We start from the raw sequence: 20770 nt of genomic DNA, 5'->3' as shown, positions 1-20770 counted from the left end.
TGGGAAGGTTAGTAGTTTTTTATTGCTTCTTTCCAGCATTGTCTAAAATGGCAAAAGATGCTTCAGTTCTTCAGCTCTGAGAGAAGGGCAGGGATTAATATAGTGCTGAACTCAGTAGGAACAAGATGAGAAGAGGATTTTTGGTCAAAGCAAAAAAAGGGAGGGGAAGTTAACACAGAATAAACAATAGGGACAATTGGCGGGACTGAAAAAACTCCTGTGAAGGATAATTGGGGGAAATAAGTTAATGGCCCACACACCACTGGAGCTGTGTGATGACAGAGGGCCCAGTGTGAGCTTCGAGGGCTCGTCTGGCTCGCAGGGGTGGGAGCGGCGGGAGCCATTGCTCTCCAGCAGCAGAAGGAAAGCTGTGAGGCACTGTCGAAGGCCAGACCCAGTGCTCACAGCTGCTCAGAGCTCCAGTCGTCGGGCTGTTTAGTTCTCGACTGCCTCAAACAGCTGCTGGTAGAGTATGGGCACAGGAGCTAGCTGAGGGGCTGGGGAGCGCGGAGACTTCTGCTTGTCTCATTGGCGTGGACATCCCAGATGGGACATCCCAAGTTCGCAAACTGCGTCAGACAGGCTCCATTGACTGGGTCGCTCCCAGCCACTCCCTAACTACACTCAGAGTTCTTCTAATAATGAGACAACTTTCCAAGGCAGAAAAAACCCTGTATATATTTGACCATGGAGTCTTACGCAGGTCCTAGGACAGGTCAAACCAGCTGAATTAGTAAAGTCGAGGTGGACATTTCCAGATTGAAGTGAAACGCGTTTAGATTTACAGGGATTTTCCCACTTATTTCAGTGGCAGTTGGCTTGGTTCTCAAAGTGCTCCTGTTAATTAGTTACTACCCACATCCCATACAGATACATTAGTCATGTCAAGCTTTGTTATTGTTCATAACAACACAATTATTCTAGGAGAGGCCCAAACATTAGGACATTTTCCTTTTTACCATGTGAAGTTCCTTGAAAGTGGCAGAACTCAAATCCTTTAAAACATCCCTTGAGAAGGGTGTGATTTTTAAATGAGCTAAGTTGGGTGTCCAGTCATGAATATAAACCAGTTGAATGGCTTTGCACGTGCTGTTTCTAGCACACAATACGGAGCAATACGGTATCAGCAGAAGGCTGGCATGTATATGCACAGTCAGTGTGCCAGCAAAGAGGAACCCGAGGCTATCGGCCAGCTCTCCTACAATCAGCAATAGCATCCTAACGCAGAAACGGCCCTGAAACCTGTGACTGCCCAGTACCTCCCCGAGTCCTGCCTTCGGCCCAGAGGCAATTCGGGAAGCTGCTGAGCCCTCTGAAGCAGCTTCTTTGCCACTCACAGATCATCCCTGAGCAGCACAGCTCAAAGGCACAACCACATCCTCTTTTTTTTTTTTTTCTAAAGAAGCTTAACAAACTTATTTTCTTTCAAAAGAAATACAGATTCAAACTATAAAACCAGTATTTATCAGCATCGTCCAGTACAGTATTCCTCCATCCCTGGAATACCATTTTTACTGGGCCCCTCCTTGCTGGGTGCCGGCTCAAACTCTCCCTGTCAGGCCCTGTGGTAATTAGCCATGCATGGGCCTAAGTCCTTAGGCTTGCTGCCAGGTCGGTCCCCAAGAAGAACACAGGGAAGAAAAAGCAACGGTCATAAAACATCAGTAACACAGGAAAACACTAGGCATTCATCCACGTGCCACCTGTACGACTTTTGCAGCCTCATACCGCACGGTCGTTTCTGCCAGCAGCAGATCCACACTTGTGGGTGGTGGGTGCTATGTCTGCTCCTCCACAGGAGACGTGCTGCAAGCGGTAGCGTGGTCTCAGCAGCTCCAGGTTGCTAATAGCCCTTGAAGAGCTCTTTAGGGCCATGCTTAAGGTAGGCAAGTCCTTTTGCTGATCTCATTTGGCTTTGAGGCTCTCTCACCAGCTCAGGATTAAGGTAGCTCCCCTCTACAGCTAGCTTGTTCCTGTTAACTCTAGTGTTGAGTCACGTTTAGTTAAGCCTCGCTACAGAGCCGAACTGAGTGGGGTTTATCTGCTCTACCTTGCTGCTTGTGCGTGGCCCTTTCTGTGTCCGTCAGAGGGGCTTGCAGAGCCTCGCAGTGGCTTTCTGCTTGGATAATAACCAAACCCCATTCCCCGCCGATGGATAAATGATGAGGTGATGCTGTGGCAGCATGTCCACCCAGTGACATTTGCCCTGAAGGGTTAGCAAGTAAATAAAACATAGATGCATGTTTATGGCTGTTGTCATGCCTCTTTCCAAATGTTTTCCTTTCTAGACTAAACAAACCAACTCTCTCTACTTGTAAGCTCATGGTTTCAAGGGTCTCGTTCCTGCTGCTGTAGTCTGCAATCTCTCCAACTTGTTTACGTCTCTGTTTAAGTGAAGGGCTCAACAGCTGACAACTGCTGTCTACCAGCACAGCAGCCGTATATATATTTACCATGTTTTAGCATAAACATTTCTATTGATACAATGCAAAATGGCATTTTTTTTAAACTGCTTCACACTGTTGATTCTCCTCCTATAGTTTTGCTGCCTAGCCAGATATTTACCCACTTTGTGTGCTGCTACCCTGATCTTTGACAATGTCTTGTCCTTGAGTGTATTTGCTGTGTTATTTCATTTCTACCCATCTCTCTAAATTGCCAAGTTCATACAAAGCCTAATTCGGTCCTTCAAAATACTTGTGCTCTGCTCATTTCCTCCAATTCAGGTAACGTTGCCACCTTTGGATGAAGCACGCTCAAGAGAAGAACATTTAGGCAAAATTGTGAGAACTTCAAGTTTTGGTTATCACAGGAACTCCAGCAGGTCAGAGCTTCATCTTCCTGTATTTTTATTTAAATTGTCTTATGTTCTCCTTATTCTACTGGAACATGGGTTAGTGAGCTGATAGGAGAAATGAGGAAGACTGTAAGGCATACTAAAAATGTCAATTTTTGTAGTTATGCCTGCCAAAGTTTTATACCAGTAGATAAGCTTATTAGTACATTTTATAGCAGTGTCACTGTTTTATTGCCATTGATTATGTGCTGTTTCACCCTTGCTATTTTAACAACTATTTAATGTCAGATGAATGATTGTTTTCAGTCATATGGGAGGAAAAATGAAACAGCACATACGCTCAGCATGCAGTATGTGCATGCTACCTTGTGTGCTGTAGAATTGGAAAAAATGTAAGGAAGGGCTTCCTGGAATCTGGAAAGGGCAAATGACAGTATCACTTGAGAATCTACCAGCAGGGATGATTTTCTTGAGAAAAGCCTGTGCACAGTTTGTAGTGAGTTTTGGTGAAATGCCTCGTGGGATTCCTCAGTAGTCATGATTACATACATTATTCAAAGGAAATAAATACAATTGTGAAAAGCAGCTTCTCTGATTATGCTGGTCTCTTACCTGGAAAGAGAAGTCAGATTAAGTGCCTTGCTGTATGTAAAATCTTAAATTAATTCCCTAGCAACATACTACCTGCACACACATTTTAGATTGAAATGTCACCCATCTATTGACATATTAGGGCAAATAAAATTATCTTTAAAAATAGGAGTGTTTATATCTTGCTTTTTTGTTTGTTCAATGGGCGAAACTTTTATTACAATGTTTTAAAATCTCTTGCCTAAACATTAAGCCAGTATATTCTTTAATAACCTCAATTTTTTTCCTTCCTGCTCTTTCTCTGAATAGATCCTTTATCTTGTTTCAAGGATTGAAAGCACACGGGCGGTTCTCCAGAACAGTATGGCAATGTTGCAGCTGCAGGAGGCTGGGCTGTTGCAGTAAGTTTCCAGGTCTGTCAAAGGTCTGTTGCACAATTTTGATCAAGCCAAGGTTTTGACTAGCTGGTCACTGAATGACTTCCTTTTTACCTGCACTGCTCAGGTACCTTTGATCAAAAACCTCTTAAAAATTAAACATATTTTAGGTGGCTGAGCATGTGTGTGTAACAAACACCATTCTGGTTCAGACCAGTATAGTGCCAGAAGCAGATGCGCATGACGTAAGAGCATAGCACGTGTATATAGTACTTCTCTCTGATGAGGAGTGGCTGAGGGAACTGGGGCTGTTTAGCCTGGAGAAAAGGAGGCTGAGGGGAGACCATATCGCTCACTACAACTACCTGAAAGGTGGTTGTAGCGAGGTGGGTGTTGGTCTCTTTTCCCAAGTAACAAGTGATAGGATGAGAAGTGGCCTCAGGTTGTGCCAAGGGAGGTTTAGATTGGATATTAGGAAAAAATTCTCCACCGAAAGAGCTGTCAAGCATTGGAACAGGCTGCCCAGGGAAGTGGTTGAGTCACCATCCCTGGAGGTATTTAAAGGACGTGTAGATGTGGTGCTTAGGGACATGGTTTAGTGGTAGGCTTGGCAGTGTTAGGTTTACAGTTGGACTTCATGATCTTAAGGGTCTTTTCTAACCTAAATGATTCTATGATTCTAAGAATTAACAACTTTGTTTTGAACCGGGTTCCTTATGTGCTGTGCTGTAGTCCTCAGAGCTTGGAAATGCCGATTTGCACATTGGGTTTGCAGATAAAGACTAGTGAGAGTGTGTATTGGTCTGTGGTCCCATTTTGTTCCTTGCACCAGGACCTGTTCCAATGACCATGTTATGCCCACAGGTGGGACTGGGAAGATCTCTTGCTTTGTGTTATTTGCAAAGTGCTGTTAAGTGTGATGTACTAAATATTAATAAATACCATCAATGTTTGTATTAGAATCTAGGTATTTAGTAAAAGAATTTGGTTTATGATTTCATGTAGGGCTCGCATGGCTTGAAAAGTCTAACGTCAGAATTCTTTGTTGACATTATTTTTATTGAAGCATGGATCTTTAGCTTGGTTCACCATAAAGTGAAGCATTTTATTTATGATAATAGACAGTTTAGGGCTATAGGGGCATTATAACGTTGCTGGTGTAGATACAACTTTATCAGAAGATACAAACATGACCCGCAATAGAAACAAACACTAAAGAGAACACGATGAAACGTTCACTGTTTACAAATCACTTCATTACTACAGACACCAAATGGCAGTTACTGTAAGTAAATCAGTTGCAGAGAACTGACTACATTTAGACAGGGAATTGGGAACTTCTGTTTGGGGCTTCATCCACAACTCCTTAGTAGAAAAAAGTTTAATGTCAAGCATTCTTTTTTTATCCACAAAAACAATGCTAACCAACAGACATATCAAAGAATAAGACCAAAGGATATCAACGCCTTTACAACTACTTTTGCAATTATCTTCTTGATTAAGTACTTGATTTTTTTAATACATTTTGTCAGAAGGTAGATAGCCCAAAAATCAGCAGCAAAAATATTACAACAACAAAACAAGTCAATACAGTGCCAATGTGTCATGTTGTAGAAGAGAATACAAAGAGGACAAACAATGATAACTTAATCATGTAAAATGACACAGAGCTGAAATACAGTGCACTTAAATACTTATGTGACAAAGAATGTTAAATTCTGTACTTAGTATGTAGGTTTTTTTAAACATAAAATCTGAAAAGTCTTTGTGCTTAACCTTTTTTCCTGTTAAACAGAATTAGTTGCTTACTTCCAATACTGCCACTGTAACTGATATTACAACAGATCACAATTTTCACAGACACATCAACATTAAAACATTTACCTATGAGAAAATAAGTCACTTCTCATTAGTTCACAGTGCGAAAAAGTGGTGTACACTCTGTCTTGAGAAAGGCTTTCAGTTATTCATCAAGCCAGTTGCAGAAAAGTCCTGATACCAGACGCAGTGCTAGATTTAAAGAATGGAAAGCAACACATCACATGTTGGGAGGAAAAAATAAATGTCTCGTTTCTTCATGGATATCGTCTAAGTGACCTTCGTCTTCTGTTGTAGAAATGCCTGAGCCCATGTTGCCGTGAAAAATTCATCATGTAATTTTGTTTGCGAGTGCTGTTAAAATCAAAGGGCGGAGGAAGAGAAGAGTGTCAGTTTCTTTTATATGTACTTCAAATTCTTTTGGAGCAGTGAGCTAGTGGGACAGATTCTTCTTCGTCCTTGCATGACCTTTCAAGCCTGTGTAAAGTGGTGTGAAGTGCACCCTTTGTACGACAGCAAGGTACAAGGCAATTGAGAATCTGTCCCACTTTGCTTTTATTTACAATTCATTATCTTAGGGAAAGGTTAAGAGCTTTCAGCTAGTGAAAACTTCTGCTGCCTAGGGCCAGAGTCACTAAAGCTGTATGCACTTCATACCATCTCAATACAGGGCATTTCTCTACAGTGGTTTTATATTCCAGTTATCCTTCTGTTTTTGATCATTAACTGCTTTATCTTGAGAAGACAAGAAAAGCTTTACTCCACTTCATTATCTTCTGCTTCTACCATATAGGAAGTGAAGTACAACACTTTTATGCAGACTTAATGTTTCCCTCCCCTGTACGCCCCCCATCCAAAAATTAAAGGAAGATCTGGGAAATAAGCATCATCACGTCTGGGAGGAGACCAGGCAAGAGACAGTCTGACTGCAGCCTAATTGAAGAAGGGACACTCGTTCAGACCTCCCTGGAGGACAAGACCCATCCCACCTAACACAGGTTTCTACTTCTCCCATTGAGGAAAGAAAGAACCATGAGAGGGCAGCAGTGGACAAGACGGCTGTCTGGGACTTTGATACCTCAAACCCATCTAACCCCTAAGGGCTGGATCCCACCTTCAGTTTCCAAATTTCAGCAGTTTTGGAAATGAAGCTGTAACATCTGTGGTGCATCCTTGTGAGTCTACTTATGGCCTATACAGACTTGCATACACCTTGGAAAGAACTACATGTGCAGCACCACAGACTCTCTATCTCCTACTGCCTCTGCTGTGGCAGAGGACTGCAGAACAGCCACAGAGCTTCATCTGGCTGTGCCTTTTCTTGGTCTGCTTACATACATATCCAAACCCCTAGCACATGCACACAAATACAGGTCTACATAGATCTACAGCCAAACTGCATTCAGAATTACATGAGAATGAAAAGGTTTATGTATTCTGAAGTTCCAATAAAGGATGACTCCTCTCAGACCTACAACTTGCAGTGCACTTGGTCAGACGTATAAAGCACCTGAGATGTTGCTATAAGAGAGACAGTGACTCTTGCACTCTACACTGTAGAGTCCCAGGGTATGGGAAGGACCCTTTGATCGGACAACTACTTTTAAAAATAAAAATAGTATCACATACTGCTGCCAGACTCTAGTTTTTAGAGCCACCTGACCCCCTTTCTCCACATGGAAAAGTGGCATACAAGGTACTCCCATAGAAGCAGTCAGAGGATGCAGTTTCTTTAAGAGATCGGGGCACAGCATTAACCATGCAGACCCCAAGGACAACCCCAACAGGTGTAAGGAGCTTCACCCAGGAGGAACTGCTGGTGACTGCATGGCCAAATTTTCTTTTGGTTTCCAGGGGAAAGGAGCTGCAAAGTCTTAGTGAATCTGTGCAGTCTCGTGCTAATTTCTGACTCCTTCTCCTAATGCTCCCTGCCTGCTTAGGACCTTGTGCTTTCTAGCTTCTTCCTGCAGTGGGAGAAGGATGCCTGGCCTAAGCATCTCTACTCCAAGGGACTGGATGTTACCAGGACCTTCCAAACCAAGTCCATCAGATTTTAAAGGTGATCTGTGAAGTAAAGCCCTGCAGTAGACATTACAGTCAACAAATCTCCCATTTGTGGGTGCAAGGCAGGTTTTCACTTGTGAGTTTTCTCTGTGAATGAGAAGTAAGTATTCATACTGTAATCAGTCATACTTTCCTCTCTAGTGCATAAGCTTATTTTTAGTGAATGTGGCCCTTAGGAAAAAGGAATAATTGCATGCTTTGTAAAACACGTATGATCCTCCAGAGGCAAAGACAGCTTTTGCTGTAGTATGCTAATTTCATCTAAAAAAATCTGTATGATAAAATTATACCCTTTTCAACAGCTAATCTAGAACACAATTGACTAAACTGAATAAAAGCAGTTGTGTCAAAATCTAGGTTATAAACCTCTAAGCAAATCCAAGTCGCTTCCCAACTAGTTTTCCAAGGCTTTGAAATTTTTTTTTTTTTTTGCCACTGGAATATACATACAAGAATGAAACAAAGTCCAGCTCCTGGTGACAATGAAAGCAAACACATCTATACTTGGCACAACTTTTGGCACTCTCACAATAAGGCAGAGCTCTAGAACATTTGGCAGTTGAGAGAGGGGTTAATGTTTGAGGTTGACTTATCCTGACTTTCACCTGACTTCTTCAAGTGAAAAGGAGAGGTCTGTGCTGATTTGTAAGAGCTTTGTGTGAGAGAGTGACAGCGGTGAGTTTATATAGTTTTAATGCCACTTGGTAGCGTAAGTGCAAAGAAGTATTGAAGATCAGTCTTTATTCTGGTCCTCTAGTCATCTCAGTGGAACATCACCCTCAGTGAGGAAGGCAGGAGGGAAATCATGACCCTGAACACACTCCTGAAAGTGGCTGCCATTGGTCATGAGGCTTGAAGGAGGTATTAATCTTGCCCTTCCTTTAATTACCATTGCCTGGCAAGTGGGTGGTTCCTTAGACATAGAGCCTTCAGGGTGACATCCTACCTCTCAGAAGAGCATCCTAACCATGAAGCGAGGATGGAGCACCTATCTGCTGGGAGAAGGCTGCTCTGCAGCAAAAATACAGGAGACAGGGGCGTGGGAGAAAGCATAGCCCAATTTTGAGTGGCCTTGCCCTAGGTACATGGGACCAAACACAGCCTGTCAATGTGTTTGGCTGAAAAAATTGCCATTTCTGGACCATGTTAAATTTGGGACTGAGCTTGGCTGTGAGTGCCTCAGCTTGGGCAGGACTTGGACAGCTACAGTCCTTGGTCCAGGGGCCTTCGTGTTCCCCCATCTCCCTCCTGCCTTTCATCTGCTCACATTCAGCAACAGCTCAGCAGAGATTTTCAGGACTCATTTTGGACACTGCTAGGTGCACTTGGCCTCTATTTCACTTCAAATGGCTAACCGTTTTGCATCTGGCCTTAAAGTTATGGCGAAGATGTTTAAAACAATGAACAAAGGAAAAAAAACCAACAAAAAGAAAGGAAAAGAAAGAATTGAAAAAAGGAAAAAAGAAAGGGTTACCTAATAACTTAAAAGAGATTTACTTATTTTTTATGTATATAATTGTTTTGTTATTTTATAAGATGATCAAGAAGTTACAAAGAAACATATATTTATGTCTTATGCTGAACACCAGAGCAGTGTAGTGTGTGAAAATAAGAGAAATCTAAATTCTCAGGAACTAAATGCTTATTTTTTTACTTGTACTGACATGGTTCAAACTTGTCCTCACTGATGTCTGAGATAGATAGATAGACTTTCCAACTACTGGTTGGATGCCACATAAAAACTTCATGCCTGCTATAGAAAATGGCATGATTTTCACTCTTGCTATAGGTAAATATGTATACCCTATGTATTATACTATCGTATTGTATTGTACAGTAAGTAGTCTGGTATCCACAAAATCAGAGTAGGTCTATATTTATTTTTTTGAAATAATTTTATATATTGGTAGGAGACAAGCACTGTATAAGAGAGATCAATAGTGCTTTATAAGGTCACGATAAGTATTATATAATATAGTTTGCAGGAGTACTTGTGCATTTCTTGCATTTGGTGGATTTAAGAATGCTTTCAATATTATTAATAACAAATTTAATTTGTATTTTCACAGACTGATAAAAGAATTTACCATAATTTTGCTGTTGTTTTCTTGTTCGGAGCACCCAAAATGTGCTGGGCAGCATCAAGCTATATTAAGAATAGACGCCCCCTTCCATAATGGAGGGTGCAGAGGGAACTTTTGTTTGGATATCAGTGGCAACTTGAAGGCTGCTTTGCAAGTGTGCAATGGACTGGTCAGCATCTGCTGAGCCTTCTGCCTTTTCTGTGCATTCACTGAACCATCAATCGATCAGAAAAGTACAGACCCAAAATAGTTATTTGTGTATTGCTGATGGAGCAGACAGGAAAAAAGCAATTAATAGGAGCAACTACTGCATAACCTGTTCGACAGTTTTGAGTGCATTATTAAAAAAAAAAAAGATAATGCTGCTCCAATTTATGTAGGAAACCCTACAAAACTTTCCAGTGAAGTCACTGGAGTTATACTAGTTAGATGAAAACAATATGCAGCCAATATAGAACAAAATTCTGTCTAGGGCATGTTCAATAAATACGTACAATAAAGCAATATATGAGAAGGAGTCACTCTGAGTCTTTAATAGAGCATTCTGGCTATTGCATGTTTCCTAAAGCACAGTTTGAACTACAAGTCTTCAATTTAAAATTTATGAAAAGAGAACATAGCCATATGGAATGAGAAATATATGGTAAACCCCCCCAGTATATACTAATGTCTTTCATTATTTCTGTGTTTTTATTTTTAATTGACAGGGCACAATAGGAACCAAACAGAAACAAAAATATTTGGATAACAAAATGAAACATGAACAAAGCCTTAGAAAACAGCAAAGGCATGCCTCTTACGACTAGGCTTGGGGTAAATTTTGAGGCTGAATTACAAATGCTTTGTTAGGAGGGTACTATCATGAGAAAAGTGATGTGCTCTGACTGAAGTCCTGACGGCTGATATCAATGACAAATGTTCTTTGGCTCCGGTGAGGTCAAGATTTGAACCCAGAGCTCAGTAACTATGTTGGTTAGTGGTATCTATTAACTGCGACAGGACAAAGCAGCAGAGTTAAAAGAAACAAAAGAACTCTGTGGGAGACACTTGCTGTGTGTCTAAGGGGCACGCGTGGCTAAGCCACCATGCAGATTCACTGACATGCACTACCTGGCTGTGGCTTCAGCTCTGTGGTCATTAATTATGGAAAAAAGTGGGAATTCCCCCTTGGAGCTGAGAGGTCTCCCATGCAACATGCTGGGAGCCCTCCATTGGCAGGTCTCATTGCACCGCAGGAGAAGGAGAAGTCCTTCTCACCGCAGCCTCAGCGAAATTCCCACTGCAGTACGGGTGAGCTGCTGAACACTTTCTGCTAAGTTTAGCTTCCCCAAATGCTCCCTGGGAAGAGCTGCAGGCTCAGGCCTCTCAAGAGCTACATGGCACATCTCAGAGAGTACAAATAGTTTTCCACCAACCCATCATTGACCAAAGTTTGTGAAAGAGGTGTAGCTGTAACAGAAACATACATTTGATACTGATTCAGGGAAAGTACTTACCTTATTCTAGTGTAAAACCAATGACAGCAAACAATGAAATACAACACAAGTTAGAAAATGCCTTTCAATGCATGCAGCACTGTGATTAGTCATAAAACCCTGATGAGGTTTAGAGGCAATATAGGACTTTTCGTCTCTTTTGAAAATAAAAATTGAACAAATTATTTCCTGATATTTCAAATAAATGCTTATATTTTTATTTTCTATAAAATTCAGCATGCACTTTTTAGAAACATAATAAAAATGTCATAAAAGCACAGACTGCATCATATTATATTTGGCATAAATGTTGAGAATATTCAGATAATATCCTAATGTTTGAACTATTTCTGTTCTTTATTTTAAATATGTTGATACTTTAATTTAAATGCATTTTTCAAAACATTGCTTTTTACTAAAAAAATGAAGCAGATGAAAATGCTTTTCCACATGAGCACTTGTTGTTAGAGCTAGAATATATAATTTGTATTTTAATGTTGCAAAATAAGAATAAACATTCTTTGCACCAAATGCAGCACAAGTTCTCACTAAATCATTTGTGCCAAAAATGTGAGAATATCTTGACAATGAAGAGCATGGAGTGATGGCTATGGAGGGATTCGTTCTGTTATCCAACAGTTAGCCATAAAATAGTAGGTAGGGATAATATTTCTTGCATTCCTTGCACAACTCAAATTCCTTTGGATCACATCATGAGTTTTGGGGTGCAAAGAAAGCAACATCAGACCCTTAATGTTCAGCTTATCATTACCCTTTAGTTCTCAATACCTTTGACCAGAATTGAGTTTATGAGAGGTCTGTAAGGGCCTGCCCTATACACAAAGAGATGGCAATTCCAAATGCACATGCAAAAAAGTGCGTGGTGTCTGTGCATCAGACAGGCTCAGAGCTGTGCTTCCAGAGAAAAACAATGTGCAAATGAAATGCAGAGTTGGACATGGGCTTTTCTTAGGGCAGAAGTACAGGGGCACAGAAAAACACTCCTTCTTAAGCCTGGGGTAAAATACTTTTTTATCCTAAGAAGAGCCACATGGAACATATGAGAGTTGTGCCCAAAGCTTTCTTTACAAATGGAGAGAAAAAATGCTGCACTAACAAGGAATAATCAGCACTAGCTTTAAATGGGACTGGACAACTTGACAACTAGTATCCTCTCCCCACCAGAGGATAGACATCAACCATTGTTAAAATAAGTTGGCAAGCGGTTAGTTGGCAAGATCGATTTAATGGTATTGTTTCACCTGTTCAAAAGAGGTGCTCAATTTGAGCACCATTTGCAGCTGCTTCACATTCTTAATGATACTGCTTTTTAATGAGTGATTCCAATAATTCATTCAAAAGTGGAATGATTTTAAGTAACATACAAAAGTATCCATCTTTGGCCTTTCTTATCACTGCCAGGTATTTTGCATGCACGTATAATCTGCAGGTTAGTTTTTTCCCCCCAGCAAACTATCTTGGGAGCAAAAAGGAAACAAAGAAATTGCACCCTGAAAACATGTTTGCTGGTGAGAGGATGATGGCCCTTGACTCAGAAATCAATTGGACTGAACAGAGTGTCATGACCCTGGCTATGCATCATCTGTGAGCAGTATCTGCACTATGACTTGGCAGCTGGGCCTGTGACAGAATTAATTTCAAATCTTTGGATTGCTGAGAAGAGTTGAGCCATGAAAGCAGGTATTCACAGATTTGTCCCTGGGGTGAGCACTGTAAGGAGGAACAGGGACATCCCCCATGTTGGATGGGAAATAAAATCAAGAAAATCCTTGGTTGTGCTACATCCCTACAGACGAGCTCTCCCTGCTGGCAGGTGCTTTCCCCATTTGCCCTCTTACTCCAGCCCTTGGTCTGCTCACTTGCCCGTGGGCTGACGAAAAGCTGGCACAGCACCTAGGTGTGTATCTGGGGGTGCAGGCACCCAAGCCAACACCTAGGGCATGTGCGAAAATCAGACCTCCTTGTCAGCCCACAGGGTAGCGGAGGAAACACAAGACGAGATGTGTGGAAAGCCAGGAATTTCTGTATGTCCCAAACCGCACCTCCTAGTATAGGTCAGCTACTAGCTGTAACGCCTCACAGGCTAGAGGCTTGCCTGCTGCATCAACGTGGGTACACGGATCACAAACAAACATGAAAGTCTAGGACTTAAACCAGGGCCAGTGAGAATAATTTTGATGGTGCCCACAGAGGTGTATGGAATCTCATTCAGGTGGGTGATGGAATGCAGTCTTATAAGGGGACTGAGCACAGACTGTGTTAGACAATGACCATCAACAGGTCCTGTAGCCAGGGGTGTTCATGGCTTTCTGAGACAAGGTCAGAGTGCCAACTGGGATTACTTCCAATTTGTGAGGCACAGTTGTTTTCTAAGGTATCCCAGCTTTGGGATGAATAAGCCAGGCAGAAGCCTACTGACTCTCCAGTGACTCCCTATAGAATTAATGGGAAGAGGTAATTACAGCACCCTGGTGAGTGGTTTTAGTTCAGGCCATGCCTCTCTGCAGCCATGTCAGAGAGCCCTGGGGTGGCTATCACTCACAGAGCTCACCTCTGGCAATCTCGGTGAGAGGGCAGAGCACCCGAGGGATGCTGCCTCCTCACCTGTCACTGGAGAGCTGCCTGGGCAAGGTGGCTTGCTCTCGCCAAGGCAGGCAGGGTTTCAGGAATATTAAGAATTAAAGCTAAGTCCTATCTTTAGTATTCATGGTGTGATCCTGGTAGCCCTGGTGTGTGCAGGATCATCCAGGGTTAGTGCTAGCAGATACTGATCCAGGCTCCCTTCTTTCTGCCTGCCAGCACTCCATGGAAGTGACTGAGTTACTTCATCATTCTACAGTGAAAAAACTGAAGTGCTGGGGAAAAAGTGACCAGCGTGAGGTGGCTGAGTGAAACAGCAGAGCTAAAGGAAAACCCAGGTAAGAGTAACTATCAACAAGGAACAGTATGCCTCCATTCGGAAAGCCTTCCAAAGGCTTTATCGAACCCTTTCCCAGTTACTTGCAAATAAAATTTAAGAGGTCTACAGAATATTTTGATGAATTAGAAGGTGCAGATAGAACTTAAGCAAAACAGAGGGGTCAAAGCCACCTGTCAGGTCTGAGCACATGCCAGCATATGAACCAGATGTGCCACAGCATGTAGTTCTGTCTTTCCTGAGAGTGGCATGTCTCACGTGTTGTAGTTAGCAGGGACTGGAACTCCACATCTGGCCTTTGGGAAAGATACTGCCATGGCACTGCATTTCACAGTACTTGGTAAGGGAGAAATCTCTCTGGTTTGGTCTGTCTTCCTCTGTGGGTTGTACCAGGTGTCACTTGAACAGGGTGGAAACTACCTGTCTCTAGCCTGATATTTTGGCCAATATTCAGAAGAGCCTTAAAGCTCTTTAACAGGAGAAAAAGAAGAGAAGGGAGGAGGCACTGTCTGCCCATCTGGTTCCTTCTCTAGGCAAGGTGTGATTACTTGCTATAGCATTTCCATTGCTGTCTCCATTCTAATATAACATATCTCATATGACTGACTTGTCACCACTCAGCTTGTGTGTCTAGTCTCCAACCTGGCAGATCTCATTGTCAAGGAAGTTCTCCATATTTCAGCCTAAGAATCACTTTTTAAAGATTTGTCCTATTCCTACTTATACTCCCTCATTCAATGCTCAGATTGACCGGTAATATTATGCTCTATTTTTTTTCTGACCTGATTTTTAATTTTTAATTTTTTTTTAATTGCAAGGTAGAAAGACATGGGAATATTTCAGAACTACCAGTTTCCTTTTCCATGGTTTCCTAAACACTGTGAACCTCCTGCAGGCTCATACTCTTCCATATCTTTCGTGATGCAGCATCATACAGCCGTTGATTAACTAAGTCAGGAATCACATCCATCCCTCTGTTCCTTCAAGTTTTAAGCTTAATGTTATGAAAGCAGAGCCCAGCAAGGTGTGTAAAAGCAGCAGAGCGTGTACAGTTACTCAGTGTTGGGACCAGTTTGGGTTGGGGTTGATATGAGTGCCATGCAAGCTGGTGCTTCTTGGTGGAAAGAAGAACAGGGCTAACTAGCAATCAGATAATTCACTTTGCTACTGTTACAAAACATTACTTGCAGTGTCTCTGCTAATTCAGAAACCTCATGGTTATAATTACACAGTCTGGAACTTATCCAAACCTAATTTCTTTATTGCTGGTTTTTAAATTGTTCAATAAAAGGAACATTTGAACCTATCTATGGAGCAGGCACGCCTCTCTCTGCCAACCACTGTCAGCGATGAGTTCCCGCCCGTGAAGCCACTAGAATTTCACTTCTACTGGAACTAAATTGTTAGAGAAAAAGCAGGTCATCTCTTCGTGACGTAACACAGGAAAAACGGGTTAGCTGCCAGCGAAACCCATCTCAAGAATGGGAGAATCAGGAGGGTGCAGACACTTTACTTGGTAAAATCTTGACAAGGGGATGAATATAGAGCTCGGACCATAGGAACCTGATATAGTGAACCCTGTTTCTGAACAGTATCCTTCTTACTAAAAAAAGGAAATGAATAAGGCATTAGTTGCTAATGCAAACTTTTCAGAGGCACAACAACATTACTTTGTGCAAAGAGCAATACAGCAGACTCTTTTATATCTTTGAAAGGATATAAATCAGCCTCACATGGCAGCACAGTGTTGAACAAGAATATCCTTTCTTATGTCCCAGCACAATATTTTTTTCACAGTCATTGCTGCATTACAGGACCACACCAATACTTGGTGGTGATAAAGCCCCACTTTCCCTCCTGCATTTTTCCACGATGCACAACACATACCCCTGCTGTGCCACTTATTTCATGGCTGTCTTAACCACTGACGGTTGCAGTCAGGGCAGAGCATTAGCAAAGACTGGTTCTCAAAGGTTTCCCTGGGCCACAGTGGTTCTTACTGAGCTTAACACTTGTGCCATGCTGGAGGAATTTCAGTGCTTTCTGAGATGGGGTGGGATGAGGTGAAGCTGATACTCACAGGACGACTTCTACGTGGTCCAAAGCCCACTGATCATGACCTGTTCCATTGTGACGGGGCTGCCACCAGCGCAGTAAGACTCCTTTCATTCGTGCCTCCCTGTCATCACAAACGCAAGAGCCTATGAGAGCTCCAGACTTCTGGTGTTTTGCACTTCCCTATCTACCCCCCAACAGGAACTGAGAGCAAAGTCAAAGCGTTATCGCTACATCCCTGAACATCAGCACACCATACGTGCAAAACATTTAATGGTGAAAAATGCACACAGATAAGGAGGAATTTTTTTTTCCCCCCATATCTTTAAAACAAGTATTCTGTTTTTCTTTCAAGTATATTGGTAAACACTAGGCTGGAATTTCTTAATCAGCCTTCCCCTTAAGTTTTCTTCTTTGTTTACCCTCTCATCAACATTTTTTCTTGCACAGTGATGCAAAGATAGATTCTTTCTTAGCAGAAATATATTTTGTGCACTTAGAGGTAATGAAATGTGACTGGGTACTCACAGGGGAACATTATAAGACACTCTTTGGGCTTGTATAAAGTCCTTTGGCTGATGCTGTGCAATTACTTGCCACGTAATTCCATTATTTACACTGTATTGCAGGAGCACTGCCTTGTCTACAGTGTTAGGATCACTCAGATTGGTATTGCAACTGTCTGTTTGTGAAATACTTCCAATTTGCAAAACAAACATGATTTTGCTGTAAAACACAGAGAGAAAAGCTATTTTCAATATGCAAAAAGTATTCAAACAGGAACAATAGCATTTCCAGGTTTATTGCAGTTACCTTATTAAAACTTGGAACATCAAGAATCATTACTTTTAACATGCAAAATAAACTGTTCTCACATCTCTAAAACACAGCTCCCCTTTCAAAGTAATAGTTTACTATGTATAACATAATGCCATATAGTTGGAGGCAATAGATCCAATTTTACAATGTATCTGCACAAAACTGAAATACATAAAAAATATAAACATGCAAATGAGTGTATGAAAAGCTAAAAAAGGGCAAATAAAGGTTGAATATAATGAAGTGCCTAAAAGATTTATCATTTTCTACCTGGGTGTTCAAATAAGAAAGGAAAAGCCTAATTTATATCTGGCCCACTTGCCAATTCATTCTGTTTCTAATCTTGCTTCGGACAACTAAATACAAACCAGTCCAGAAAGCTGTCACTCTGTTAAGAGCCAGTATAGGCTGGTTGCATTTGTTTTTCCATGGCCAAAGAGGCTCAATAGATGAAAAAGATACTCCTGTTCATTGCCAGGTGAATATAATTCTGTTTGACAACTGAAACAGGAAAATGAGTCTGTAATTACTAATAGCATCTTTGGTCATAACCGTCGTGGAGGCACATACAAACATGGGATTTGTCTTTTCAGATCAGGCACTGGTCCAGACAGTCTGGTGTCCAGTCTTTGCCAATGGCTTCGTTGTCAGTGCTGGCTTACTAGAGAGTGCTCTGTTGGGCATGACGAAAACATCTGACCTTTTAATCTGACATCGCTTCCTCCTCACTCTCCATCTCCCAAATGGAAGTCACAAAGCATATTGCCAATCCTAATGTTTATTTGCCAGCAACATCTGACTGCATGGTACAGCCAGGTCAGTCCATCCTCATCAGTACTGGCCCACATGGCTGCATGTACATATGAAGAGTTTCTTTTCTCATGAGCTGCTAAAAGAGCATTTTAGGCTCGAAGTATTACCTTGCTCGGGTGAGATCCAGAGGCTTAGTCACAGCTTGTCGTATTTGACATCCATTAAAATAAAGCGAATCTCCGTGGGCGTAGGGTGCCAGCTGTCCACATCCATTCCCTATCACTCCCCCCTGAATGGTTTCCCAGTTTATTTCAGTGACTCTTTCAGATTCAAAATTATCTTTGATATAACTGGGGAGGTCATGGCTAAAAATGGAGCAGTCATCACCTAGAAATGACACAGTAAAGTTATAAAACACAAAAAACCCCAAAGAATTGAGAAAATTGAGTTACAGTTCATTGTAATTCCATTCAAGGTTGCGGCCCAATATACAGTGTGACTACAGGCTGAATATATTTCAGCAGATCCATTAATAATGTGCACATTGCTGTACAGCATTAATTTTTAGAAATTTGAGGCTGTGAGTCTTATTTTTTTACATCAGTATAACTTCAAGAACTGCAGTACGGTTTCTCCTATTTTGCATTGATGCCAGTATGAGAAACCTCAAATTGCTGGTTGAAGGGAAATGCTTCTAAAACAGGGAAGGGATCTGATCTTATAAAGTTATGAGACTCTCTCCTGGAAGACATTAAACACTGGCTCCACTCCCATAAAGTGCTCATAATTTAACGAGGGCACTCAGGTACCATTAGGCATGTGCTTAGCTGCATTGAGGGATCAGAGCAGAACACTCTGTCCTGATGGGGCACAGAACTGAGTCCCTTACAGGTGCCAGTCACCAACATCTGGATCCCATGTACACATCCCCTGGGAGTGCATGCACCCTTGGAAGGAATACAGGGGTGGAAGCCATTTCTGGGTAAGCAGGTAGCCATGTTCTGCCTTCAGTGAAGGCTGAATGGGCTTTACATACAGTGCCAGACAGGGGAGACTACTGACTCAATCCAGAAAGAGTAAAGTGCGGGAAGAGCTGTTATTTGCAGCTCTGTCAAATTATTAATTTAGAATTTGTTACTCAAGCATTCCAGTGATTAATTTAGACATGACACATCACTCTGTCTTTTTGTTTAATTTTGGGCTAGATTAGACTGTAGCAGATGTATAAGAAAGAAACTGAAGAAATGAAACCTTGGTATCCTTCGTCACAAATGCAAATAGCTCCAGTTGTGCAATATCCGTGGCCACTGCAGAGCTTAGGGCACGCTTCCCCTATGTACACGTGGTCGATTGCCCAGCTTTGTTTCTCTAGTTCTTCTCCCTTCTGAATCCACCTGAACTGAGTTGCACTGCAAATATCAAAATCCAAACACAGTATTATGATATCTAGCAATTAAACACATCTGTACAGTGACATTCAAATACACCAGCAGCATATGTAATGAAAAATGTCATATGAAGGGGCTGTGACTTCAATAACTGGTGCTACATCATTGGCAGTAGCCACTTCTATTAACAAAAAGCTTCCTGAAAAACATTAATTATGTATCAGATCTAAATCCAGCAATAACGAAGCATTTTTAATTCACCAGTTGTTCCAAGCGAACAGTGCCAGCAAGACAGCTGACATTTTATAGGTCCACAGTGAACTGACCTTTCAGTAACCTACCTGGATGAGACATGATCAGGCAGCTGGAGAGTTATTCTTCTCCACATAGAGCTGTTGACAGAGTTATAGATGGTAGCTTCGTGGAACTGAAATGGGGAGCAGCCAATGCTATTAGATGAGGAAGGAAGACAGTGTGTCTGGACAAGCTGCCATGAGTCTGTCCTGCAGGAAACAAAAAAAAATATAATGTTTTAGAACAACTGAAAGAATAATGAAAGGGAAACAGGTAATTCTAAGGGTCATGGCATTGCCTGTCTTACTAAACAAACCCAAGAGATTGTCAGCAATAGTTTCCATGCTCTGTAGCCACAAATAGCCAAGGGGTGAGAGGCTGAAGCACCAGTGCAGCCAGGGAGGACTTTCCAGCACCAGGTTTGAGTGCTGTGAAACCCTTGGTGGTGGTACACACAGCCGAGTCCAACCCAGAGCTCCTCTGGGCTGGCATGACAGAAGGATTTATTTAGGAATCTGCTCCTTAGTCTCTCTCTTACAGTGTTCAGAAGAGTCCCAACAGAATTTGCTCCATGTTCATCCACAGTCATTTGAGCACAGAATATACCTTCACTTTTACAAATTATAATGCAGTACTATACTACAGCACAGGAGACAGTGTTATTAATTGTTTTCTAGTTAAAGACCAATTCGGAGTTAAGTAACTCCCACTTCATTACAGCTTGGTCCTAAATATATAGTCCTGTATCATACTAAACCAACAGTTTCCTGTGAATGTGGTTTTCTGCAAGCACATTTTTAACAGGCGCATGCCCATGACTGTAACTGCAAGCTCAATGCCATGAATCTGTCAACATCTGGGATAAATTATACAGAGAATTTACAGGAGTTATGCAGACAAATCCCAGTGCTTGCACACAGGCTTTGTTGAGATCCTGCTACAAGATGAATAGCAAAAAGTAATTGCTTTAATAAATAAAAGCTCTCTAGGTTTTTACTATTATACTGTGGGTTTCTTTTAGGTCTATGGATTCTGCTGTCATTTACCTGGCATCCTTTGTATACTCCAGCATCACAGAGTGGAGGTCCCCACAAGAAGTTGCCTCACAGCCAACCACGATCTATAGCACAAATAAAATTGGCTGCTATAGCAAGTCAGGTAGTCATTTAATGTGATATATAATGAAATCTTGCTCTCCTTTTTTTTTCTTTACAGGGTGTATAGAAGAGATTGCCAACTTAGATCTTGGACAAAATCCATCAAAAGTGGATGGAAAACAAAAGACCCAGTACTTCAGACACTGCTTTTACTTAATGA

General features: G+C 41.7%; 1 protein-coding gene across 2 annotated transcripts in view; it reads right to left on the bottom strand.

The window, feature by feature from the left end:
- Positions 1–4803: 4803 nt before the first annotated feature.
- RELN (reelin) overlaps positions 4804–20770 on the bottom strand; it is a 307068-nt gene continuing 291101 nt past the window's right edge. The window contains exons 58-65 of one of the 2 annotated variants that reach the window (XM_052789505.1): positions 20500–20573; positions 19501–19662; positions 19023–19180; positions 17939–18158; positions 16728–16925; positions 16225–16323; positions 11228–11363; positions 4804–5937 (exon numbers count right to left, since the gene is read on the bottom strand). In XM_052789505.1, the coding sequence (XP_052645465.1) occupies positions 11234–11363; positions 16225–16323; positions 16728–16925; positions 17939–18158; positions 19023–19180; positions 19501–19662; positions 20500–20573 (1041 nt within the window). In that variant the 3' untranslated portion in view covers positions 4804–5937; positions 11228–11233. The remainder of the gene's footprint in view (positions 5938–11227; positions 11364–16224; positions 16324–16727; positions 16926–17938; positions 18159–19022; positions 19181–19500; positions 19663–20499; positions 20574–20770) is intronic. The other variant, XM_052789506.1, reaches the window with a different exon arrangement.

This window comes from Harpia harpyja, chromosome 6 (assembly GCF_026419915.1).
Source record: "Harpia harpyja isolate bHarHar1 chromosome 6, bHarHar1 primary haplotype, whole genome shotgun sequence".
NCBI lineage: Eukaryota > Metazoa > Chordata > Aves > Accipitriformes > Accipitridae > Harpia > Harpia harpyja.
This window is presented reverse-complemented; position numbering and strand designations above follow the sequence as displayed.